We start from the raw sequence: 27,517 nt of genomic DNA on the forward strand, positions 1-27,517 counted from the left end.
TAACTATCCTGTCCTCCCAGATCTCTCTGTATGAATGATCTTCAGAAGTCTTGGGAACATGAAGTCCTGAAAACTGGATGGGTGGAAAGCCCTAGGAACCAGGGATCTTGGCTGTCAGTACTCCTTTTTAAAAATTTCATATGTGCATGCTTCTAGGAGGACAATGGTCAACTGGAGTTAAAGCCAGTCAGCTGGAACACCATCACTGACCAGAACGAGAATCCCTTTTGCTGAGCTCTTGAGCTTGAGGCTCTGTCTCCCACTACCCACGCTCTTCAGGTGAACACTGGCACACAAGAGCTCGAGAAACAGAGCAGAAGAAACCAGGCACAGAGGACAGTCTCCCTTTTCATGCTTTAATCCCATACCCTGTGCTCCATGGACGGAGGGAATGGTCTCCCCAGTCCTGGCCATGCCCACAATCAGAGCAGACGAGGTTCATAACTATTCAGCCTCAGCTCCACAGAACTTCTACCAGACAACAGAGACCCTTGGGCCAAGAGAGCCTACACTTTAGTTCTTACATGAAAATGAAATCATGTAAGAAAAAGCAAACAAGGCAGACATGAAAGCCATTTACTCCTGGAAAATTCTTCAGGGTCTCAGGTCTCCCTGATGTCAGAGGGCGAGGTGGGGAGGATAAGGGTGGGGAGTCAGGAGAATAGTCTGGATGGCCTTGGTCAGCAGCAACAGCTTTCTTAATTTTCCCATAATTTGAGCTCAGATCTTCTCCAGTTTCCTTCATGTAAATAAAGTGAGCCTGTCCACCATGATTCTACAATCGTTAAGAGTGCCTCTGTCAGCTGATACCATTTCAAAAATCCCCTCACAAACCCATGTGATGAGGATAGGGTGGGTGGGCTTGTATATACGTGGAAATGTAAATGATTTCACCATGATTTTAATCAGGCTTTACTGAATCCCTTGGCACCCTAATGCTACATCCCACTTGTGGCAGAGTGAGTGCCAGGGACAAAACCAAGAAACTGGGAGGCCCAGGCACAAGCCTTCTCACAGGAGAAACACCCACGAGGAAAGAGGCTGCTGACTGGGCCCCCCTTTCAAGCAGTGCCTGGCACCTGGTGTCGTTTTAACCTTGGAGAGGAGAGCAGCCTGACAAGGTCTACATGAAGCTGCCTTCATGTTTCTGCCCATCAAATGCTACTCACACCTCTCCCCAGAGTCAAAGGAAAGTGCATGGTGAGGAAGTGAACCAGTGAGAGGTTTGTACAGGTAACCTGTGGGGTGAGGCGTGGTTCTCCTGCCCTGACTTCAGGGCTGTGTGCTTTAATGTTAGAGCCCAGGGAGGACGGCATCGTAAAGGCTGGTCCCTACCAACCCTGAGGATTGGTCCTGGGCCACTTCAAAGCTGAGACTGTTAAGTCGTCTTCAGGATGGGGGCAAGTATAATAAGCCTAACCTCTTTTGTTTTCTACTCCCCCTGTTTCACACCCGCCAGGAGGAGGCGGGAGCATTTTAGCCAAGGAGAGGCCTCATTTCAGGCAAACTTTGGGAAGAACATCTCCTGACGGTGTGGAGGAAGGCTGAGAGGTCCTGCCAGGGGCTACTTTAGCTGTGGGAAGGTGTCATCAGACTTGGGCAGGTCAGGCAGATGCCCTAGACAAGGTCTCCTCCAGCCGACAAGAGGGCCTCACCCAGTCCATCCCCGGGAGAGGGCCGAAGGCAGGTGTCCCCGCGTGCAGCCCTGGCTAGGAGGCCTTTTGTGAATGGGTCCTCTGGTGCCTGATCAAGTGGTAGCCTCTGCTGAAGCTCTTCCCGCAGGTAGGGCACGTGAACGGCTTCTCGCCTGTGTGTGTCCGCTGGTGCCTGACGAGGTGGTCCCTCCGGCTGAAGCTCTTCCCACACTCGCTGCAGCGGCAGGGCCTCACCGAGGCGTGTCCCCGCAGGTGCTTGGCGAAGGCGGCGCTGTGGCTGAAGCAGCGCCCGCACTCGCTGCACAGGTACAGCTCCTCGGCCGCGTGCGTCTTCCGGTGGGCCAGGTACCGCCTGTGGTCGCTGAAGTCCTCGCCGCACTCCCCGCACAGGTAGGGCTTGCCGCCGAGGTGGATTCTTTGGTGGGTGGTGAGCACGGATTTCTGGCTGAAGCTTTTGCCACAGATGGTACAGAAGAAGGGCTTCTCTCCCGTGTGCGTCCTCTGGTGCCTGACGAGGTCGGAAGTCCAGCGGAAGTGCTTCCCGCAGTCCTCACACCTATAGGGTTTCTCCACGGGTGGGGTTCTCTCGGCCTGAGGGGCGGCCTCACCCAGACTCCTCCGGTTTAGCGGGTATTTGTGAGGAGCGTTCATCCTGTGTACCTTTTGGTGCCTGGCGAGATGGGAACTCCGTGTGTAGCTCTTCCCACACTCCATGCATTTATAGGGCTTCTCTCCTGTGTGAGTTCTCAGGTGTCGAATGAGGTGGGAGTTACAAGTGAAACTCTTTCCACACACAGGACAGTCATGATGTCTCCCTAACAGCGGGTAGACGGGCATGGTTTCCTGAGGATTCGTTGAACTATTGACTTGAGAAATCTTTGTGCCGAATCGTCTTTCAGGAAGTCTAACGGGATCATCCTCAAAGACTATTTCCCAGTCTGGAGTTTGGTGAATTTCTGCATCTCCCGACACAGACCTGTGTGGATCCTCCAAACTCAGATCTTCTTGCTCAGGACGCTCTTCCTCGTCGTCACTCCTGTCTCCTGTAGAAACAGAGAGGAGAAAGGAGGAGATTACAGAGGTAAAAGAGTTTTACACTGTTCTGAGAGGGCAAGACTGTATAGAGAGAAACTCGTTTCTCAACTGCAGAGGCTGGAAAAAAAGAAGTAACTGGTCAACTGAGTGCCTGTTATATGCTGAGAACTTTCTTACATGTTATCTCATGCTGGCAACAGCCTTCATGTGGACAAACATTATCATCCTCCTTTCACAAATGTGGAGGGACTTCCCTGGTGGTCTAGCGGTTAAGAATCCACCTTTAAATGCAGGGGATGTGGGTTCAATCCTTGGTTAGGAAACTAAGATCCCACATGAAGTGAGGCAACTAAACCTGTGCATCACAACTAGAGAAGTCTGTGTGCAGAACAAATGTGGAGACTGGGGATCAAGAGTTTGTGTAAAGGCTTAAAAAATGGTATAGCTGCAATTCCAAAAGTTTCCTTTTTTTCTTGTCACCATTTTGTATTACAGAGCCCTGAAACCAATGACAGGTGTGAAGAGGGGAGAAAAGAGAGAATGTTTGGCTTCAGAGGGAGACAGTGGTGTTGGCTGAGCCGTCAGAAGAACCAGAGACAGAGGCTCTCCAGAGGGCGAGGGGAACACTGGCTAGAGGAACTGCCAGCCAGGGGGTGAAGGTGGGGCAGACCTCCTATCACTCCTCACCTGTATAGGTGAAACTCAGAATTTCTGGCTCTTCAGGCTCCTGAGGCTCTGGGACCAGAGGCTCCTCTTCTCTGATGTGGGAGAGCTCGTCTAGTCTGGGGATTGGAAAGGCTGCTCAAGAGAGGGAAACAGGACATCACGATTGGCTCAACAGTCCCCTGTGTCAAGAGCAGATCTTTTCTGTTCGGTAGACTGAAGAAAAATCCCATAGGCAGGCCATTCAAACCTTCTGTCTCTTTGGCTTGAGCCCCTGACGGGAACTGTGTATCTCTTGCCTTTTACCGGCAACTCAGTAATCACACAACTGGCAGTGTTACTCTCTTTTCCTATATTCAAGTAAGTAGAATATTCCAAACTTTTATTGCTTGCTTCAAAACTGATATGCTTACCTATGCACACTAAACTAAAACTCACACTGAATCTATAATATTGCAGCTCTATTTTCTTGTTCGAGTTTCCAACTACTTTCTAGGCATCTTCTCTTCCCTTTAATTCTGAAAGCTATCATCTTCTTCAGCTGTCCTTTCATGTCACCGGTGGGGTCAGCATAAGAGAAGTGTAGTATGTACAAGCACAGGTCTAAGACACCCTCAGTTTCCAACAAGAGGAAGATCTTTGTGCTCAGGACACTCTAGAAACACTTGAAATTCCTTACACAGGGAGACCACGATTCCACAGTCTTCTTCCAAGACGTATTCCCCATAGAACTCTTTCTGGGTTGGATCCAGATCGCTCCACTGGTCCTGGGAGAAGCACACAGCCACATCCTTGAAAGTGACCAAGCCCTGAAAAAACACAAGGATTCCATTACAATGTGACGCTTCATGGAGCCTCATATCTAATTCCTGGAATGAAGGTCATTGGTACAGGCACAGTCCATCCAAGAGACAGAGAAACTCAGACGGGACACCTGGTTCCTTTCAGGACACCTGTGTTTCATTTTCTGTTGCTGCTTCCCAAGTTTCTGCTCTTGCAACTGACCCTCTTCTTGTTCCCTCCAATCCAACCACTTTCCCTCAGCACCAGAATACACTGTTCTTCCCAAGGATATTATTTACAATATGAGAAAGGTCTTGGAAGTCATCAGTCTAATGCTATCTGTATCTCTGCAAAAATTCATCTTTTATAGGAAGTTCTTCCTAACTGCCCTTACCTAATCATGTACCACTTATACAGTCTACCTAGCATCAACAGGAATTCCCTCTTCAGCTCTACAATCTAAAAACAAGGATGAGCTCTATTCCTTTATTCTCCAGCCACTCAGCTTAGTTTCAGGGCTCCTGACCTGGTGAACTCTTCATGAATGCCATGGCCTGACTGAATGAGTCCCTAGAAGAGATCAGCAACCAAAATCAGAAATCGATTTTGCAGGCCAGTCAGTCACCCTTACAAATGACTATCAAGTTTATTTCTTAAAATAAAAAACAAATCTTCATTTGACAACTTCAAAGCTGTACCACAGTTTTCCCAAAACAACCCCATTTTGTTAGTCCCTCGGGTCAGTGGCAAATCAAGCAGCTCTGGAGCCTGTAGATCCAACTAAGATGTTCTCTGTGAGATGCAGCTCCTCCCCTTCCAGACACGCGCAGAACTCAGAGCTTAACCTGGCAACGGACAGTGGAAGCCTGCGTCCTGTCTGACCTGTTCAGCGTACGGCTAATGCTCAATGGTTCCTCGAGTTCCCTGCGGTGCAGACGGAAATGAGGGCGCACCTGTGACAGAGCAGTGAGAAGGGCAACCATCTCGGAGTTTCCAGGGTTCCTCTCTTCAGGAAGGGCTGGGTCCTGGAGCACTGGAACCTCTAAGAAGACAGGAAGGGGAGATGAGTCACATGCAAGGCAGCCCTATAACCAGCAAAGAGCTGAGCATTCCCCATGGTCTCTGGTGGGAAGGGTGGGGTTGAGACACTGGCCTAAGAACAGTTTGAGTCACCCCGAAGCTGCCACCTATAACGTTACAGGAATGCCAGGGGAACAACCAAGAGTTCTGCGGTCCACGGTGGCCCTGCTCTCGCGAGACTACGGCTAGTACCGCCTCCTTTCAATACCCTGCGTCCTGTGGCTTCCTCCATTCATGCTCTACCAGCCTCCAGGTCTGAGAGCAACACCCCCACCCATCACTCAGCCATGACCCCCCCTTCCTGCGGGCTTCCCACCGCTCTCCTGCAGGGGCTGGAGCTCCGACTCCTGGCACGGGGTCTGCTCTTCTGACGCCCCCAGATCTGGGCTCTGTGTGGTCTCCTCACGGAGCTCCTCGGGGGCCAAGGTCTGTGCAGGGTCCTGCAGCTCACTAGGTGACCCGGGCTCTGCTCCTGGAGGCACTGTCTCCTCGGACAGGACTTCCTGGCCGTGAACATGGACAGTCACCTGGGAACAATTCCAACTTCCAGTCACTGCTGAGTCAGGATAAAGTCCTGGGTGTCACAGAACTTACATCAGGAGAAGTTGCGATCAGAAAACTCCCAGGGGGGCCCAGGTAAAGAGGGGAAGTCCTGTCCCCCTGGTGTGTGCCAGGGGAAGCTCAGGTTACTGTCGCCAGAACAACTAGTGGGGGCGGGGAGGGGAGCACGGGACATTCAGATACCACTCTGTTTTCTTTTTTCCTTCAACCCTGCCCATCACTGGGGCTCTGAGATGCCATCCTTCCGATCACCCTCTGCTGTTTTAGGAGGGGCCTCTCTGACTGAGGGGCTAAGAACCTCTGAGGAAGTCATAGAATTCTCCCCCCACCCCAGGAAAATGAGGTTCAATACCCAAAGGGAAAAGGAAAGCAGTATCACCCTTGGTGATGAAGCCGCAAAGACGGCCTCCCCAGGCAGGTGTTTCAAGAACAAGGAAGTCTCACACACACACACACACACACACACACAGGCACACAGACACACAGACACACACACGAGGAAGTCACACACACACACACACACACACACACACACACACACACACACACTCACTCCACTGTCCCATGGGGCGTATGGATCTAGGTGCAACCCAAGGGCAGAGCCAGTTAAGTTTACGAGGTGATTTCTGTGAGCCCTAGCCATCCTTCCAGCCAGTAGACCCCCTCCGCATCACACAGATCAGGACTCCCCCTCCTCACCCACCGCCTTGGTCTCCTGGGCTGTTTCTGCAAACCCTCCACCAGGGTCACGGCCTCCTCGCCGCTCTCGGGCCGCTGGCCCCGCACCCAGCTCTGCAGCTCTCCGGGCAGGACAGTGAGGAACTGCTCGAGCACCAGCAGCTCCAGGATCTGCTCCTTCGTCCTCCGCTCTGGCCTCAGCCACTGACGACACAGTTCTCGGAGTCGGATGAGGGCTTCCCGCGGGCTGGCTGCTTCCTGGTAGCGGAAGCGCCGGAAGTTCTGGTGCGACGTCTCAAGCACAGGGTCATCCCTCTGTGAGACAGACTCCGGCCGACAGGGGAAGTCGTCTTCCAGTTTCACCATGAGAATTCCCTCTTCTTCCCAAAGATCCTGGTCCTCCGGCTCCAAGGCAGTAGCCATTGTCTGGCTCTGAGGTGGCTTCAAACCATCGAGAGCTCACACCGTTCCCCCTCTATCAGCCTGGGCGCCTCCAGGAGTTTCCTCTCAAGGGACCTGGAGTAGAGAAGTGAAGACAGACAACAGGCTAAGCACGAAGGCACAGGAGTCACAGTTCTGAGCTCAGTCTTAATCCCGTACACATAACACTCCCGAACTCAACTTCCCTTTCCCCTAATCTCTGTAACATACTCTGTACATAGACCTAGTTGGAATAGGGTAATCCGTGCCGGAAGGTATGTTCTCCCATTCCTTTTCTTAGGCAAGGATCACACCTCATACAAAAACAGAAAAACTCTGCATTTCTATTTCATAAAATCTGTGAACCTTAAAGGAAAACGGTAGGAGAAAGGACACTTAAAACTGCCTGCTAAAAATGTGGTATTGATCACAACCTGTTTTACAAACACACACACACATGCTGACATATACATGGGGATATATGTTCCGAGAAGTGACACATCAATAGGCCTGAAATAGAGAAGACTTAATGGAGGTTCAGTGAAATGATCACACTCCGTTATCAATTTCTTCTGTAAAGTGGGGACTCTCAGAGATTTGAGGGGAGGACTATATGAGGTACCAGTGAGGAAAGCCACAGAAACAGCGGCTGGCACACAGGCACCCCCTGAAGCGACCTTCCTCCTAAGATGTCTTTAATTGGGAGAACTACAGACCCTCAATCCCTGGTCATGGAACTAAGTAGCTCAGAGGTTGTGGCATCTGCCCACAATGTGGGAGACCCAGGTTCGATCCCTGGGTTGGGAAGATTCCCCTGGAGAAGGAAATGGCAACCCATTCCAGTATTCTTGCCTGGAGAATCCCATGGACGGAGGAGCCTGGTGGGCTAGTCCACGGGGTCGCAGAGTCGGACACGACTGAGCGACTTCACTTCACTTCATTTCACTTCACTTCACTTCACTTCACAGACCCTCAAACCTGAATGCTGAAAACTAAATTCATGATTCTTATTCCCAAATCCACCCATCTCCCTGGTATCCTCTGTTGGTTGAGATCATCACTTTGTTAAGTAAACACTCAACTTTATAATCTTTGGATTCAATGTTGATTCTTCCCTGTTGCTTATAGCTCATTAAACCAGTTCTGCCTCTTAAGCCTCTAAGTCTGTTTCCTCCTGCCTGGGCCCTCACCTCTTGCCTGGACTATTGCCATGACTTCCTTATTGGGAGTCCTGTAGCACTCAGCTATGAGCAGAGTGCAACAAATTCACCAGCTGAGCTTTTGCAGAACACAGAATCACACATCATTCTTCTGGACACTCTGATTCAAGTCAATCTAGACAACCATATCTTTAAGAAATGCTACATACGGTTCTGATGTACACCCTGGTTGAGAAACACCCAAGGCATCTATGATTAAGATTGAGAGTCCTGGAGTCAGACAGCCAGACTGTCAGGGTTTGAATCTTTGCTCTACTGTTTCTGAGGTGTGGGGCCCATGGTCAATTTTTATCCTCCTTCCCCATTTCCAGAATGGAGGTAAGGATAGAATCCATCTAACGGGGTTACTATGAGGAGTATCTGTGAAGTGCTTAGAAGAGCGATGGTGCCCCAATGTTAACTATTATCTTTCTGAATTACAGTTACAATGGCATTACCCAACATTTTAAAACAGTAACTTTGTAAGGAAGATCAGTTCCAAAATCCTTGGCATGGCACACGAAGCCCTTCACAACCAGCCTGCTTACTGTTCAGGGCTCGTATCCTCCCCTTTCCTCTGTGGCACCTGCTATAATGAATGCATTGCTCACCTCCCTACAGTAGCATGTCTTTACAGACCTCCAAGTCCCTAAGGGTCTGTTCCTTATGTATGGAAAACTCCCACCCCCGATGCTGCATGTGTGCTCTTATTTCTTCATTTCCGGGATTTGCAGTTTAGGTCTTAATCAGTTTTCTGGATTACTGCAGCTGCCTCTACACGTGAGCTACCTGTCTACAGGTTCATTACCTTTAAGTTACCATTCATCGTTACCACCAGAGTCAGTGCTCTTCACAAATCTGGTCCTGTCCCTTCCTTATTTAAGATACTCAATCACTCCTCTCTGTCTTGTAACTGAAATATGAACTTCTAAGGATTATGTATTAGGTTGACCTTCATCTTGTTACTCCTTTGCCTTCCTCTCCTTTCAAACACACACACACACACACACACACACACACACAGAGTGCATGTGAAGCACACAAAAGCCCTATGCTCTTTGTCCTCTCCACATGCAGTTCCTTCAGAATCTTGACCCTTCATTAGGTTAAATTTGTCTTTCAAGACATAGATAAGGCTTCATGTTTTCTGAGATGCTTTCTTTGAACCCATTCCCTGGCCCTTAAGCATGGTTAGGAATCACTGCTTCCCTAGCTATCTGAGCACATCTGTATCTTAAATCTGCCATATCACACAGCCATCGTGTATCTTTCCTGTGAAACTTCTTGAAGTAGGGAGCTATGCTGTAGTCAATCTCCAATACCCATAAGAAATCGCACAATAAATGCATCTAAATGAGTAAGTTTCCACTTTGAAGTTTCCTTCCTACATTAACAGGATGAAAGTCTTTCCTACTGTAAATTTCTATTCTCTTTTATTCACCAAATCTTGTTAAATCTATGTTCTAAATCTTTTAAGTTCATCCATCTCATCTCCTCTGCCATTCCCTTAGTCAAAGCTTGATGATCCACTAACCCCTATGACCACAGAGGCATGTGTGTGGGTTCAAATATCACCAGTGTCCTCTTGGTGGCTGTCCCCACCACCACTCTTCATGTGCAACCTGAGGGGTTCTTCATGTCCCCATCATTTTCTGCTTCACTACAACTGCCCCTGGAGAAAGAAATAGCAACCCACTCCAGTGTTCTTGCCTGGAGGATCCCATGGACAGAGGAGCCTGGTGGGATACAGTCCATGGGGTCGCACAGTCAGACACGACTGAGCGACTAAGCATACGTGCACAACTGCCCCAGGTTCACCTCAATGTCAGTAATCCACTCTTTTTAAGCTTTTTGACCACACCACATGGCACGTGAAGTCTTAGTTCCGTGACCAGGGATTGAACCCATGTCCCTTGCATTGCAAGGGCAGAGTCCTAACCACTGGACCACCAGGGAAGTCCTAGCAATTCATTCTTAACAGCTATAACATGCTGTCTAATGTGCAACGCTGCACATTAACAACCAAATTATTCATTCTTAAAATCTGTATCTCAAAGCAGTTTTCATTCAGGCTCACTTCATTTTTCTATTACCTGAAAACATGTACTATGTAATTTCATGGCCTGTTCTAGAAAGTTCCATAATTAACAGATCTCCCTGGGCTAATTTTCCTACATATTAAATCAGCTCTACCTCATGGTGGTTTTTCTTCATGAGCAGTTTGTAATTTTTTTAATGCTTTTGCCCATTTTCTTTGGGAGACCTGAGAGTCCTAGGTTATAAAAGTGAGCCCTTTGAATAAAATTTCATTTGCTTCTACCCAAGTACTAGTGGTTTCAATGACCTTAGTTTCTCAGAGTATTTCCTGAATCATGCTGACAGTGTGTTATTTAGGCCTAAGCCTCTGACCCAAGGCTATAAAGGCCTACACTTCCCTTGCCCTTCCGTGTTATCAGTAGACACACTTTCACAGGAGTAGCTTTTCCAGGCTCCAGGCTGGCAGATGGTTCAACTCCATATTCCTCCCCTGTCCCCACCAGTCCCCCACTTTCATATCACATTGTTGGGAGTACAGGTATTAGAACCCCAAATACTAGAAGCCTTTATTTTGGTGTGAAATCTCCTTGGGCTGTGGTGGAGTCAAGACTGACTCCCTCCTCCAGCTTTTATTTCTGGAACCTACACATTTACCTTTAGCTTTGGGGAAGGGAGGTGGATGAGTGCCAGCATCCCGAAATGGACAGGAGTCATGTCCACATCAGTTCCACCTGCAATACTTCAGTGAGGTCTTTTTTTTTTTTTTTTTTGATGTGGACTGTTTTTAAAATCTTTATTGAATTTGTTACAATATTACTTCTGTTTTATGTTTTGTGGGATCTTAGCTACCCGATCATGGTTTGAACCTGCACACCCTGCACTGGAAGGTGAAGTCTTAACCACTGAACCACCAAGGAAGTCCCTGATTAAACTTCCTAACTTATAAAATCAGCCAACACCTCCACACTGTCCACAGGAAAAAATCTGAACTCCTTATAATTTGACTCTCGAGGCCCTGCAAGACCTTGCCCCTGCCCACCTTTATTCCCATGACTGCTACTCCATTGTACGTTACTGCCTGCATGTACAGCTCTCTCTCTTTTCTATGCTTTCACTGGGTTTTTGTTCCTGATGCTGTTGACACTCCTTGAAATACCCTTTCTACCCCCTTTACTTGATCAACTCTACTCATCCTTCAGATCTGCTTTTCCTGGACACCTTCCCTGGTCCTCCCAGACTGTCTGCACAGGAACCGAGACCCTGTATCACAGCACACACATACATCTACTTTATGTGTGGTAAGAATCATTCACACTCCTGTTTAATTCACCAGACCACGAAGCTCTGAGGACAGGGCTGGACAGCACCCAGCTCAAGGCTATCAACAGGTTCCCAGGCAAAGACCACGCTAAGTCTTTTTAAGTCTTTCTCCAGAAGGACAGATCCAGTGTCTTACAATTTTTATTCATTCATTTGTTCAGCAAACTGTATGCTAGACAGATGGATAAATAAGGAAAAAACACTTGTTATTTGGATTGTGAATGAAACAGAATACTGTCAGTGGTTCCTGAAGTGAGAAAACTACAACTCATCACAAGGAATCTTCAGGTTGCCCTGGGATAATCCACATATAAGTCACAAGAACTGTGTGTTTAGAAAAGAAAAACAAAGTTATTTTCCTCTGAAGATTTGAATCAACTTTAATAATCACAAAACCAGACATAAAGTAATTTAATGCAACTACAACAATGATTGATGCTTTCAAACTGTGGTGAGAGTCCCTTGGATAGCAAAGAGATCAAACTCATCAATCCTTAAGGAAATAAACTCGAGTATTCATTGGAAGGGCTGATGCTGACACTTCAATCCTTTGGTCACCTGATGCGAAGAGCCAACTCACTGGAAAAGACCCTGATGCTGGGAAAGAATGAAGGTAAAAGGAGAAGAGGGTGGCAGAGGATGAGATGGTTAGATAGAATCACCAACTCAATGGACATGAGTTTGAGCAAACTCTGGGAGATAGTGAAGGACAGGGAAGCCTGGCGTGCTGCAGTCCATGGAGTCACAAAGGGAGTTGGACACAACTCACCAACTGCACAATGATGATTTACCAGGACAATGCCCCCCCACATCTGCAAGGCAGGGGAAGAAGATGGTATTGATACACAGGGTCTCCAGCTTAATGAAGGGATTTCTATTATTAATGTCTTAAAAGTCCAAGAACTTCCCCAGCAAAACCGGCCAGGAACTCTCACTGTTTTCATGAAGCACAGTCCACAAGATTCCCTATTACAGTGTCTATGTGCCACAACAGAGGGTACTGCTCTTACAGCGCTTTGCTTTCCCCCAAGAGGATATAATAACACTACATAAAACCTACTTGCTTGTTTTGTATTTATTTTGGCAGACTAAGAAGATGAGGTGGAGGCAAAAGGTCAGCCACAGCGGGGACTTCCCTGGTGGTCCAGTAGCTGAGTCTGCTCTCCCAATGCAGAGGGACTGGGTTCGATCCCTGGTGGGGGAACTAGATCCCACATGCCACAACTAAAGATACTGCATGCTGCAACAAAGATCAAAGATCCTGTGTGTCACAACTAAGAGCTGGCACAGCCAAACGTGTGAATAAATATTTTTTAAAAAATCAGCCAACAGCAGAATAAGGGGAGGCAGAGCTGTCCTTGTTGGGGCAGGAGATGGGAAGGGAGGAGGTGGGCAGTGCTGTGGGAAGAGTACCAGATTCAGTATCCAGAGATGTATGTCCAGGCCCACATCCCTATGCACCTGGAGTTTTCTGAGACAATCGACACGAGTGCTTGTAGAGGATGAAACTCTCTGCAGACAACCACGCCCCTAATACACAGGATTCACTGAGGTCTGTGAGAGCTTACAAACTAGTGTGCTGTGCAAATGTTACACGTCAGTACTAGAGTCAGAAAACGGACACTGTATTTTATTCTGCCCTTTACAGGATGGGCTACCCTGCAAGTCTGCCTAGGAATTCGTTGCCTTTGCTATTCTAATGCCTCCCCTCAGTGTCTGTCCTTGGAATGGCTCTACAGTGATAGCTAAAAACCCAAAACCAGGATGCTATAGAGAGATCTTGAGGCCAGGCCAAAAAAAGTGACAGACTTGGTTTCAGAAGGCTTGAACATGATGTCTGCAGAGACGCTTCATGAGCCTTGGCCTGGGCAGGCCACATGACCTAGTCTCTTCAGTGCTTCTAAGATGTCTGGGGCAACACTGGGGAGGAGAGGCGGCGAGGCAAGACATTTCTCCCGTCTTTGGTCCAGCTGTCTCTGTCCCTGAGTTAGTCCCATGCTAGTGAGCCTCCCAGGTGGCTCAGCTGGGATAGAATCCACCTGTTAATGCAGGAGACTCAAGAGACACGGGTTCAATCTCTGAGTCGGGAAGATCCCCTGGAGGAGGAAATGGCAACCCGCTCTAGTATCCTTGCCTGGAGAATCCCATAGACAGAGAAGCCAGGCTACAGTCCATGGGGTGGCCAAGAGTCAGACACGACTGAGTACACATGCATGCACGCACACACACACACACACACATGCGTGCGCCAGTGAAGGCCCTAACTCAATCCTACTGACACGAACAGAACACTACAGGCAGTGAAAAGACCCCTGGGTCTCTAGCTTAAAACGTGACTACTATGTGGGTGGTCTGTAGTCCTACAGCATCTAACCTAAAGAACGATAGGATCTGCTGGATCTATTTACTGGCAAATAATCTTCAGAAGAAAACAGTGATCAGAGGTTCAAATGATGATATTCAGCTGATACTTAAATCCCTCCCAGTCTCCCTTCTCTGAATGACGCAGGCCCAAAGCCTGGAGATGTGAACGTCTGTTCACTGGGGCTAACCAGACCTGGCAACTGCTCCTCCTGCTGTTCTAGAAATCAGCCAATAAATATTGTTCACTGCCCTTTACCACTCCTGCACTGTTCTTTAAAACTAAAGATTACCCACTAAGACCCTCCTACTAGAAAGATTCTTCCACTTTACTATTAGTTATTCTTATGCTAATATCTAACCACACTCTACATATAATGGTTAGGGGCTCTGGAGCCTTAGTCTGGACCCCTCTCCTCATTTATTAGCCAGGGGATACTCCTTAAACCTCAGTCCAAATTTCAGAATGTGGCCAACACTTCACACCTCACATGGTTGTTTAAAGGATAAATGAAGTAACATAATGAATTGCTCAGCACAGAGCTTGGTATATGGCAGATGCTCCATATATTCTGTTCTCTTTCCTTCAAATTACTTTAAACTCTTTTGGGAAGAAGGCAAGATTTAAATGATAAGCAAAAGTCCTTTCAGTTCAGTTCAGTTCAGTTCAGTTCAGTCGCTCAGTCGTGTCCGACTCTTTACGACCCCATGAATCGCAGCACGCCAGGCCTCCCTGTCCATCGCCAACTCCCGGAGTTCACTCAGACTCACGTCCATCGAGTCAGTGATGCCATCCAGCCATCTCATCCTCTGTCATCCCCTTCTCCTCCTGCCCCCAATCCCTCCCAGCATCAGAGTCTTTTCCAATGAGTCAACTCTTCGCATGAGGTGGCCAAAGTACTGGAGCTTCAGCTTTAGCATCATTCCTTCCAAAGAAATCCCAGGGCTGATCTCCTTCGGAATGGACTGGTTGGATCTCCTTGCAGTCCAAGGGACTCTCAAGAGTCTTCTCCAACACCACAGTTCAAAAGCATTAATTCTTCGGCGCTCAGCTTTCTTCACAGTCCAACTCTCACATCCATACATGACCACTGGAAAAACCATAGCCTTGACTAGATGGACCTTAGTCGGCAAAGTAATGTCTCTGCTTTTGAATATACTATCTGCTGCTGCTGCTGCTGAGTCGCTTCAGTCGTGTCCGACTCTGTGCGACCCCACAGACGGCAGCCCACCAGGCTCCCCCGTCCCTGGGATTCTCCAGGCAAGAACACTGGGGTGGGTTGCCACTTCCTTCTCCAATGCATGAAAGTGAAAAGCGAAAGTGAAGTCGCTCAGTCGTGCCCGACTCTTAGCGACCCCATGGACTGCAGCCTACCAGGCTCCTCCACCCATGGGATTTTCCAGGCAAGAGTGCTGGAGTGGGGTGCCATTGCCTTCTCCGATACTATCTAGGTTGGTCATAACTTTTCTTCCAAGGAGTAGGCGTCTTTTAATTTCATGGCTGCAGTCACCATCTGCAGTAATTTTGGAGCCCCCCAAAATAAAGTCTGACACTGTTTCCACTGTTTCCCCATCTATTTCCCATGAAGTGATGGGACCGGATGCCATGATCTTCATTTTCTGAATGTTGAGCTTTAAGCCAAATTTTTCGCTCTCCTCTTTCACTTTCATCAAGAGGCTTTTTAGTTCCTCTTCACTTTCTGCCATAAGGGTGGTGTCATCTGCATATCTGAGGTTATTGATATTTCTCCCGGCAATCTTGATTCCAGCTTGTGTTTATTTCATCATAATTCCAAGAAAAAAATTTAAATGCACAGATTTAAAATCTTGGTCTGTTTACTATTACATCTAAAGTACAGTGTCTAGGGAGTTTTCTGGGCTTCCCTGGTGTCTCAGACAGTAAAGAATCTGCCTGTGATGCAGGAGACCCAGGTTTGAATCCTGGCTCTGGAAGATTCCTGGAGAAGGAAAATGGCTACCCAGTCCAGTATTCTTACCTGGAGAATTCTATGGACAGAGGAGCCTGGCGGGCTACAGTCCCTGAGGTTGCAGAGTTGGACATGACTGAGTGACTAATACAAGGGAGTTCCCTGGCAGTCCAGTGGTTAGTCCATTTGGTGCTCTCACTGCCATGGTGCAGGTTCAATCCCTGGTCAGGGAAGCAAGATCCTGCAAGCCACTCAGTGCAGCCAGAAAAAGAAAAAATAAAGTGTTAAACCAAGACAAGAGTCCTTGAAAGCACTGACAAGTGAAGATTAAACAAGGTCCTTGGGACACAGACAGGATGAAAACTTAAAGATAGGTTCTCCCGCCTAAGACCACGTTAGCAACGCTTCTACTTAAATCACAGTTCTGTCCCCTCCCTTGAAGAGGAAGAGGCAACCTGAGGCAAATCCAGAGTGTACAGGCATACCCCGTTTTACTGCATTTCATCTTTATTATGCTTCAGAGATAATGTGGTTTTTTGTTTGTTTCATTTTACAAATAAAAGGTTTGTGGCAACTCTGCATGGAGCAAGCCATTTTTCCACCAGCATTAGCTCCCTTGATGTAATTACACTTTGATAATCCTTGCAATATTTCAAACTTATTTTTATATTTGTTATGGTGATCTGTGATTAGTGATCCTTGATGTTACTACTGCAATTGTTTTGGAGTGCCACAAACTGCACTCATATAAGATAGCAAACAATCAATAAATGTGTACCTCCTGACTGCTCCACTGACCAGCTGTCCCCCCATCTCTCTCTTGTCCTATTCCCTTAGACACAATAATACTGAAATTAAGAAAATTAATAGCCCTACAGTGGGCCCTAAGTGTTCAAGTGACAGGAAGAGTCACATGTCTCTTGCTTCAAATAAATAAATGAGAAATCATTAAACTTGATGAGGAGGGCACATTCAAAGATAAGACAGGCCAAAAACTACACCTCCTGCACCAGTTAGCCAAACTGGAAAGCAAAGATAAAGTTCTCGAACAAAATTAAAAGTGCTACTCCAGGGAATTCATAAATATAAGAAAGTGGTGAAAGTTTTAGTGGTTTAGATAGACGATCAAACCAGCCAATTCAAAGGATCGTTGAATCCTTCCAGCCAAAGCTTCATCCAGAGTATGGCCCTGCTGCTGCTGCTGCTGCTGCTAAGTCGCGTTGGTCGTGTCCAACTCTGTGCGACCCCATAGACAGAAGCCCACCAGGCTCCTCTGTCCCTGGGATTCTCCAGGCAAGAACACTGGAGTGGGTTGCCATTTCCTTCTCCAATGCAGGAAAGTGAAAAGTGAAAGTGAAGTTGCTCAGTCGTGTCCGACTCTTAGCGACCCCATGGACTGCAGCCTACCAGGCTTCTCCACCCATGGGATTTCCCAGCCAAGAGTACTGGAGTAGGGCGTCACTGCCTTCTCCGAGAGTATAGCCCTAGCCCTCTTCAATTCTGTGAAGGCCAAGAGAGTTAAGGCAAAAGAAAAGTTAAGAGTTAAGCTGCAAAAGAAAAGTCTGAAGCTAGGAGAGGTTAGTTCATGAGGTTTAAGGAAAGAAGTCATCTCCATAAACATAAAGTGGAAGGAGAAGCTGCAAGTACTGATGAAGAAGCTACAAGTTATCCAGCTCTAGCTAAGAAAATTCATGAAGGTGGTTGCACTAAACAACACATTTTCAATGTAAACAAAACAGCCTTTTACTAGAAGAAGTTGCCATCTGGAACTTTCATAGCTACAGTGTGTATATTCAGTCATGTCTGACTCTTTGCAACCCCATGGACCGTAGCCCATGAGGCTCCCCCGTCCATGGGACTGTCCAGGCAAGAATTCTGGAGTGGGCTGCCGTTTGCTACTTCAGGGAATCTTTCCAACCCAGGGACTGAACCTACATCTCTTCCGTTTCCTGCACTAGCAGGCGGATTCTCCACCACTGCACCACTGGGAAGCCCTCATAGCTAGAGAGAAGTCAATAATTGGCTTCAAAGCATCAAAGGACACGCTGACTCTCTTGTTAAGGGTTAATGCAGCTGGTGACTTTCAGTTTAAGCCACTGCTCATTTACTATTCTGAAAATCCTATGGCCCTTAAGAATTATATTAAATCAGCTCTGCCTGTGCCCTATAAATGGAACAACAAAGCCTGGATGACACCACATCTGTCACAACATGGTTTGTTGAATATCTTAAACTCACTGATGAAACCTATTTCTAAGGGTAAAAAAGACTTCTTTCAAAATATTACTTCTCATTGACAATGCACCGGGTCACCCAAGAGCTTTGATGATGTACAGATTAATGTTGTTTTCATGCCTGCTCACACAACAACCATCCCATAGCCCATGGATGAAAGACTAATTTCGACCCTAAAGTCTTATTATTTAATAGCAAGAGAACTAGACTCAGAAATGGAGCCTGAAGATGTGACTGAATGCTATAATCTCATGATAAAACCTTCATGAATAAGAAACCTCTTCTTATGGAAGCAAGTGTTTTCCTGGGATGGAATCCACTCCTGGGAAGGTGCTATGAAAACTGTTGCAATGACAACTAAGGATTTAGAATTTATACAGCTTAGTTGATAAAGTAGTGGCAGGGTTTGAGAGAAATGACTTCAATTTTGAAAGAAGTTCTACTGTGGGTAGAATGGTATCAAACAGCACTGCCTGCCACAGAGAAACTGTTTATGAAAGGAAGTCAACTGATGCAGTAAACTTCACTGCTGTCTTATTTTAAGAAACTGCCACAGACACCTCAACCTTCAGCCAACAGCAGCCCGATCAGTCACCAGCCATCAATATCAAGGCAAGACCCTCCATCAGCTAAATGACTATCATCTGCTCAAGAGTCAGGTGATGATTAGCATCTTTTTTTTTTTTAGCAATAAAGCCTTTTAATATTAAGGTATATACATTTTTTTAGACATAATGCTATTGCATACAATTGATTACAGTACAGTGGAAACAGAATTTTTGGGGAAACCAAAAAAAATTCATGTTTTTTTACCGTGGGATCTCCTTTATTGCAGCCATCTGGAGCTGAACCTGTATACCCAAGACGGCCTCTGAAAACCTAACCCAGAAGGCAAAAGAAATGAAAAGGAAAAACTTCACAGACTTCTTGCCTTCTAACACATCATGATCAGTGTGCTTCAAACCATGTTTAAAAACTATTTAAGACAGTCTTGCCATTTAATTTTTTCTGCCTTCATTAGACTCAACATATAAAGACATAAATATCTCCTGCCCCCAAATTTTGTAGCCTTTTGTGGTTAGGATCAAGGTCTAAAAATGTAATTGAGAGTAAATATAAACATGAAAACTGTAAATAAAGCTATAATAATCGCAATAATTCACTTTCGTTTTAATTAAAGTGTTTCCTCGGAGAAGCCGATGGCACCCTACTCCAGTACTCTTGCCTGGAAAATCCCATGGGTGGAGGAGCCCGGTAGGCTGCAGTCCACGGGGTCGCAAAGAGTCAGACACAACTGAGTTACTTCACTTTCACTTTTCATTTTCATGCACTGGAGAAGGAAATGGCAACCCACTCCACTGTTCTTGCCTGGAGAATCCCGGGGAGGGGGGAGCTTGGTGGGCTGCCATCTATGGGGTCCCACAGAGTCAGACACGACTGAAGCGACTTAGCAGCAGCAGCAGCAAAGTGTTTCCTTTAGGTAGTCAAAGCTCTGGTTTTTCCAGTAGTCATGTATGGATGTGAGAATTGGACTATAAAGAAAGCTGAGCGCCAAAGAATTGATGCTTTTGAACTCTGGTGTTGAAGACTCTTTGAGAGTCCCTTGGACTGCAAGGAGATCCAACCAGTCCATCCTAAAGAAAATCAGTCCTGAATATTCACTGAAAGGACAGATGCTGAAGGTGAAACTCCAATACTTTGGCCACCTGATGCAAAGAACTGATTCATCTGAAAAGACCCTGATGCTGGTAACGATTGAAGGCAGGAGGAGAAGGGGATGACAGATTAAATGGTTGGAGGGCATCACCGACTCAACGGACATGAGTTTTAGCAAGCTCTGGGAGTTGGTGATGTACAGGGAAGCCTGGGGATGCTGCAGTCCATGGGGTCACAAAGAGTTGGACACGACTGAGCAACTGAACTGAACTGATAGGTATGTCCACAGGCCCAGGAGGCACTCCTGATCCACCGTTGACAGTTCTGCCTTCAGAGGTAGACAACCTGTGTTCTTCCTCCTGGAGATGTATCATCTGAGACAAGTCACATCAACTCATCCTGAAAATGGGGATGATCTTCTACCTAAAGGTAGAGAGCTGGATCATTTTGAGAAACTATCCAGCTTTCTGATGGTAACAGAGGAGCTTTGAGGGGTACAAGGATATGTGGCCTCTTTATTGAGTACTTGAGCCATAATTTATTAGCTTAGCCTGAAGATACTGAGAGGAATTTACTCAAGAGTTGAGAAGGGCCAGAGGCCAAATACAGGTTGTGAGTCCAGAATTAAACATCCTGCCACCATGAGCCTAGTGGTTAACCTCCAACATGAAGCTAGGCTTTTTAACCTTGCAGGTTTTTACTCAGTGGTTAATAGCCTGAATAAAGCGGGCCAATCTATATGCCTCAGTTTAAAACTGAACATCAAAAACTAATCTGAAAAAGGTGACCACCCAACCTGACACCCACCCTGATGAGGGCAGCAGCTTTTATGCAGCAGCCAACAAGAGTTAAACTAGCCAAATGCATTTAATGCACTACAATGAATATGGCCAATGTCAATCACATAGAGGAACCATTATTTAATGAGAAAAAAAAAAGGATAATATATTTTGTAAACATAGTTTGACCCGAGGTGTAAATATGGATAATTCAGAATAGTTAATTCAAAAGTCATTCACTATGTTTTCAGTTTTTAATTAATATTCTGTCAAGATACTCCCTGCTCTGTATCTAGATGACTTCCTCCTGGCTTTGCTCCCCTCCATATGATGAGATGATGAAGGATGGGACCCATGCCTGCTGGACCAGAAGAATCGGAGTAGTACCAGGTTTCCACTGCAGACTACGTCACGGCCCTAAAGTAGAAGTAATCACAGGATGCCATTCTTGTGCTGTTTAGTGTCTGTCTCCCACTGTGAGCCCCATCCCTGAAGGCAAGGGCCTCCTTATATATTTTGATATTTCCAGTTCTTAACGCTTTGGTAAACACTTGATTAAAAAAGATGCCCAATAAAAAGTGTGATGCATTTAATTAAGTGGCTCACTTCTCTTTCTCCAACTTGAATATTCAGTTGTAGTTCAGAATCAGTGGGTACCAGGGTTTCTGGGGACAGTTACAGGAATTTGACATAAGCATTTATTTCAATCCCCTGTGGAGAATCAGGTGGCATAGTCATATACTACTTTGTTACAAAGAATTAGTGAAGAGAAAGTTCTTCAAGAGAGGAGAAAGAAAGGCAAGGGATGAAGTTCGTTCAGCCCAGAAATATCTACTGAACATCAATTGTGTTTCCCACACAATTCAAGATGCTGGGCAAAGAAAGAGGGAAAAAAGCACAGGCCTTGATCCCAAAGAATTTAATGTAGTCAAAAAAACAGCAGGGACTTCAATATACTAGGAACTCACAGCAAAACTTGAGAATATGGGTATAAGCTATATGATCAAAATTAAAGCTCCTATTAAGAGAATTAAGAAAATCCAGGGGAAAACTCAGTATTTCACCATCAATTCAGCTTAAGATAATGTTGCACTTGGCTGCAAAGAAGAACATTTTCTTAATTTTACAAATGAAAGAACTCAGCCCTAAGTGGTTATATTACCCACACAAGATCGTGTTACTAGTTTCAAGCACAGAAGTGCTCACACACAGCTCTTCTGATGCTCAAACCACTGGGAAGTGTGAAGAAGTTTGGCCAAAGGCAGTGGTTCTCATTCTGAGAAAGCCAGATCAGTAGCGCCAGCACCAGAGGACTTGTTAGAAATGCAAATGATCAAGCCCCAGCTCTGACTTACAGACAGTAACTCTGGGGGTGGCTCCAGTAACCTGTGGGCCTTCCAGGGGATGCCGATGCTTGGTTAGTCTGAGGACCAGTACCAAAAGCAAAGGAAGGAAATCTAAGATACGAGCAGAGGGCGTCCAACTTTTCCAGTGCTGCCCAAATGTAAAGGCAGCAAAGTGTCTAGGACCATTATGTTTTACGCCTCTGCCAAATAATTGGAAAAATAATGTTGTAAACCTGTAAGTTACCTCATCTGTACAATTTATAATGCTCAGGAGTCCCTCATTTAGTAGTAAACCTTGATATGCCCTTGAAATGACTGTCTACTGAAATATAGTATATATAGAGAGAGTGCAAAAGTGGTACAGCAGAAGAAACGGGGAAAGACTAGGAATCCCAGGTGTTTGGTCCTAGGAAGAAAAGTTCCCGTCCTCCCTCCACCCCTGCCAACCTTCTTACACGGGACGGTAAAAGCACAAAGTTACCCAAGACAAATGCCTGCAATCCCTAACAGCTCCCCTGTCATGTATCTCCCACTAACAAGCCTCCCATGGCTGCTTCACACTTCCTAAGTGGCTTTCTGGCTCAAGGCCCATACAGCAGCTTGGAAGAGAAGTTGGAGGGATGAGCGACTCCACCAGCTTTCCTTGTGGCTTCTGAGTGAGGCTACCCTGGGTGTCACCAGCAGAATGTGGACAGAGAAAAAGCAACAGCTGTAAGTCTAGCCTCTAAGTAGACCCTAGATGTGCTAAGATGTGGGAGCACCCCAGGACCAAGGCAGGCAGGGTTATCAAAGTGACCAGGAGAAAAGAACATCCGTGTCCAGAAAAATTAAAACCTGGCTGACAAGTTTCCGAGAAAACGAAGCAAATCCATGGCAGACAAACTAACAAACTTTTAGTGAAATCAGACAAAAAGCCGGGCCCGGATACTCCCAAAGAGGGTAGCGATGGTGTCGAGAAGTGCCAAAACTAGCTGCTAGGGGTTGGGGGAGGGATGTTGCAAGTTGCAAGTGAAGACAGCAGTCGCTAGCTTGAAAGATTCGGATCGGTCACGGTGAGCTGAAAAGGCACAGAACAGATGGTCTCCCGATGATCACGGGTAATAAAATCACGGGTGAGTGTATCTGCGTGTGTTGCAGCGGAGTTAGTGGCTGGCAAGTGATGGGACTCGCCAGGACAGGGAGCCTTCGGGAGGATTGCTTTAACCAGGTGGGAAGCGGGGTGAGAAAACACCGAGCCGCCGGAGAAAACAGTTCAGGCCGCCGGAACTGAAGGGGCCTCGACCACTCCTCCCTCGGTTTCAGGGGGAAGGGGGGCCGTTGGCGCGGAAGCAACGGGAGGTACGAACTAACTGCGTTTCTGCAGGCCTCAGGAGGGGGCGGAGGGCGGTGGCTGCAAAGAAAGAAGCATGGATCGCCATCCACATCCCTGGAGGCTCTAGCTTCGGCCTCCAAGACACACGGGGACCACCACGCCTCGGCCCCCTTCATGCACTGCCGCCACCCCTTCCCCAGGACAGTACGATTCCCCGGGGACTTCAGGGGGGCGGGGTCTCCGACCCCTCCCCCTCCTCGCCGCTTAGCCCCGCTCAGCCCGCTCCGGCCCGGCCCGGCCCAGCCCCCAGCACTCACGGCTCCAACAGCTCCGGCGGCTCCTCCCCTGCCCCGGCTTCTCCCCCACCCACTCCCGGCAGAGGCAGCGCCGCCGGATCCGAGCCGCGCGGGGCCCGGCGGGTCGGAACACGTGGGGCTTTTGAGCCCGGAACCGGAAACTGCCCTTTGCTCCGCCTCCTCGCCGCCCTGGGGCCTTTCTAGGCTCTGGGAGGATTGCTTGTTTCTCTGTGCCTCCTAGTTCTAGGAGGCCTCTTGTTCACCGGGACGCTAACCCGAGTCAAGGGCTTCAGACATATCGCTTCTGTCCAGCTGTCCTGCCCCGCTCTGCAGGGGGACGGGCTATGGGGTTGTGGGGGGAGTGCATTTACACTCGTGCCCTTGCAGCGGGGGGGCTCTTTGCTTTTTTCTGTTTCGCCTGTTTTGTTCGTTTTAATTTTGATACCTGTATCTTTACCTGTTTTTCTTGTCTCCCCCCACCCTCCTCCTTTCTTTGCATTATCAGGGAAGCATGGTAGAAAAGAGCAGTTTGGGGGTTGAATACTGCCTCTTGTAGCTGCCATCAGTTGTAGGGATTCGGACAAATCCACCTCTGAACCTGTGTCCATCTTCTTTAATGGGCCAAATAATACTGTTACTGTAAGGGCTAAATGGTATCTTGCATGTGAACTGATTGGAGCTTAGTAGAAGCTTGCTGGTCTGCTGCTTAGTGGCTTCAGTCGTGCCCAGCTCTTTACTACCCCCGTGAACTGTAGCCCTCAAGGCTCCTCTGTCAATGGAATTTTCCAGGCAAGAATACTGGAGTGGGTTTCAGTTTCCTACTCCTTTTGTGTGTATGCACATGTATGTGTGTGTTCGTGTTGGAGTCATCAGTTTGCCACTTTCTCCTGGTGGGGCCAGTGTGAGGAAAGCAGGAGAGACTCCCATCTTGAAACCTGTCATCCATCTTAAAGCAAGATGTAAACTGGGCCTGAACCCTGCCCACGAGTGAGGAAACTGTTGCCAATGAAAATCATATTTCCTGGAGACTTCCCTTCCTACAGATGGCAAACGCATATTATAGTTCAGGTCAGGCTGCCCCTCTTAGATTAACCATGAAGACATCCCCCCTTGATGTAAAATCATTGTCCACCCCCCCACCCCCACACACACAGGGTTTAACCTTAATTGTTTGTTCTCCTAGCACCTACTGTAAAACTCAGTCATATACAACAAAGAGGTTGCTAACAGGTAACCAGTCCTGTGGGGGCCAGGGGGCGTGGTATAAAACTGGGCCTCTCAGAAACATCAGGGTCCTTGTTGGGAACTGATTCCCCTTGCACCTGCTGGCATAATAAACTGTACTCCACTGTCTTGAGTGTCCTCTGAGGTGTGTTTTGTGACTCTGGATTCCACAACATTAGCAAGGGGTCTTGGACATATGTTCATAGTACATATATTTCACCCTTATTCCTTCTATCTTTCTGCATGACATTCCACAGTCTGAATAGCCATTCACCTAGTGATAATATGTGTTGTTTATAATTGTTATCATGGACAGTGTTGTGTCAGTCTGAGTGTGGGTTGGAAAAGAATTTCCGGACACAGAGTATTTCAGAAAGGGGTAAGTTTATTAAGAGCAGGGAGCAAAGATAATGAGGTCCCAACATATGCAGCGGGCGGACCTCATGACCGACCAGAGAGAGCCAATGCTTTTCGTGGACTAGTAGCCAATATTTATAGTTTCAACACGAAGAAAATCCTGCTGGGAGGGTGGCATTAGGTGATTGGTTAGGGTGGGTATTTTTGCCTAATACAAAATACCAGGGGCCAGGAAGCTGCCTGGTAGGGATCAGGGGTCTTTCGGTAATGGTTGCTATGGGGCTCATTCAATTCCAAAGATAACCTTGGTGCTGGGCCCTGCATCTGTGGCCTCAGTCTGGGACTCCCAGACAACACTGTAATAAACATACTCTACCCGGATTTATGCAACAATGTCACTAGCATTCTCACAAATGCTGAGAAATGTATACACTTAATAGCCGTGTATGAGAATCTTTCCTTCCATATCCATATGGTTACTTTATGTTGCCAAATTTGTATATTTTGATCCATCTGTTGGATAAAAGTGACATCTCCTTGTTTTACTTTTCTGTAATTAATATTGTTAAAAAGCAAGAAGCCCCATATAGGGTCATTTGCTCCCCAGGATAGCAAACCAAGACTTAATCAAAGTTTCAACCGTTCCCGGAAATGTGACCTTTAAAACAGTCAATCTGAAATTACTTCATCAACACTAGTGAGGTCATCTGCATGATAAAGATCCTGCAGTACCTTCCCTTCAAAGAAGGCAGCCTGGTCCGAAAGAATCCTTTTTCCTTTGTTTGCTCACAGCTCATACAATCTATGTATATCTTCCTATATACTTAAAAGCAGAGACATTACTTTGCCGACTAGGCTATGGTTTTTCCTGTGGTCATGTATGGATATGAGAGTTGGACTGTGAAGAAGGCTGAGCGCCAAAGAATTAATGCTTTTGAACTGTGGTGTTGGAGAAGACTCTTGAGAGTCCCTTGGACTGCAAGGAGATCCAACCAATCCATTCTGAAGGAGATCAGCCCTGGGATTTCTTTGGGAGGACTGATGCTAAAGCTGAAACTCCAGTACGTTGGCCACCTCATGCAAAGAGTTGACTCATTGGGAAAGACTCTGATGTGGGAGGGATTAGGGGCAGGAGGAGAAGGGGATGACAGAGGATGAGATGGCTGGATGGCATCACGGACTCGATGGACGTGAGTCTGAGTGAACTCCGGGAGTTGGTGATGGACAGGGAGGCCTGGCGTGCTGCGATTCATGAGGTCGCAAAGAGTTGGACACGACTGAGCGACTGAACTGAACTGAACTGACTGATATATGACTATATATATATATGACTTTTTTTTCAACATTCTTTTTTTTCAACATTCTCTTTTAAAAGCAGATTTCTTTTTTTTAATAATTCTATTTCCTTACAGATACTATTTCCTTACAGATGCAAACCCTAAAGATACTATCAGAAAATTAAACAGAGTTAATCCATCAATTTAGTAAAGTCACAGGATACAAAATCAATACACAAAAATCACTTGCATTCCCATATATATGTGCAGACAGGGACGCCTGGCGTGCTGTGATTCATGGGGTCGCAAAGAGTCGGACACGACTGAGCGACTGAACTGAACTGAACTGATATACTTAAAATCATCTCTGGGTTACTTATAACATGTAATAGGAAGTAAATACTTGGGAAATAGCTGTACGTACAATGTAAACACTATGAAAATAGATACTTGGGTGCAGCAAATTCAAGTTTTGCTTTTTGGAAGTTTCTGGATTTTTTTTTTTTTTTTTTTTTGCCATGTAGCATGTGGGATATTAGTTTCTTGACCAGGGATTGAAACCACACCCCTTGCTTTGGAAGCACGAAGTCTTAGACACCAGACCACCAGGGAAGTCCCATCTGAAGTTTTTTTCTGGATATTTTTAATCTGTGTTGGTTAAGTTCTTAGATACAAAAAACACAGATATAGAGGGCCAACTGCATGCTCCCCTGTCTATAAAAAAAAAACAACAAAGGAAACTTTGGGCCAACCCAGTACTTGCTCCAGGCCCCAGTTAGTGATTGCTTTTTTTCAAAGGTTCAAAGGGGCAGTGAGGGGCTTGTTCCTCTGCTGGTTTACCTGGTAACTAATGAATCCACCTGATGTCATTTCCCGCCACGCCCCTCCCTGCCTTGGGAATGAAGACTGCCACCATGTCCTGCTCACTGGGCCTATACTTGGAGGGGTGTTGCTCCAGCAACTGGCTTCAGATGTGTAAGATCCTCCATCCATTAAACTGTGGATGTCTCTGTTGTTGACTCCAAGCTCTTTCTTTGTTCTTAAAGCTGAGCAAGTGCAGGCCTTATAGACCTATGGGGTGCAGCCCAACACTGAGTTAGATCTAGGATAAGGAGAAGTTTTGCACAAATAATGTAGCTAAAGGCAAAGGAGAAAAGGAAAGATATACCCATTTGAATGCAGATTTCCAAAGAATAGCAAGGAGAGATAAAACCTTCCTCAGTGATCAGTGCAAAGAAATAGAGGAAAACAATAGAATGGGAAAGACTAGAGATCCCTTCAAGAAAATTCTAGATACCAAGGGAACATTTCATGC

At 46.7% G+C, this 27,517-nt stretch overlaps 1 protein-coding gene across 2 annotated transcripts; it reads right to left on the reverse strand.

Moving 5' to 3' along the window:
• Positions 1-335: 335 nt before the first annotated feature.
• ZNF202 (zinc finger protein 202) lies at positions 336-23,454 on the reverse strand. Of its 2 annotated transcripts, none has more exons than XM_040258253.1 (7): positions 23,366-23,454; positions 6,477-6,971; positions 5,533-5,743; positions 5,090-5,178; positions 4,033-4,162; positions 3,378-3,488; positions 336-2,698 (listed from the first exon to the last, which is right to left on the reverse strand). In XM_040258253.1, exons 2-7 carry the CDS (start codon positions 6,876-6,878, stop codon positions 1,710-1,712), a joined length of 1,932 nt encoding a protein of 643 aa, XP_040114187.1. In that variant the 5' UTR covers positions 6,879-6,971; positions 23,366-23,454; the 3' UTR covers positions 336-1,709. The 2 variants fall into 2 exon arrangements, with proteins under 2 accessions (XP_040114187.1, XP_040114188.1); XM_040258254.1 differs by lacking the exon at positions 23,366-23,454 and adding an exon at positions 15,790-15,824.
• Positions 23,455-27,517: the final 4,063 nt, after the last annotated feature.

Source organism: Oryx dammah, unplaced genomic scaffold (assembly GCF_014754425.2).
Source record: "Oryx dammah isolate SB20612 unplaced genomic scaffold, SCBI_Odam_1.1 HiC_scaffold_17, whole genome shotgun sequence".
Taxonomy (NCBI): Eukaryota; Metazoa; Chordata; class Mammalia; order Artiodactyla; family Bovidae; genus Oryx; species Oryx dammah.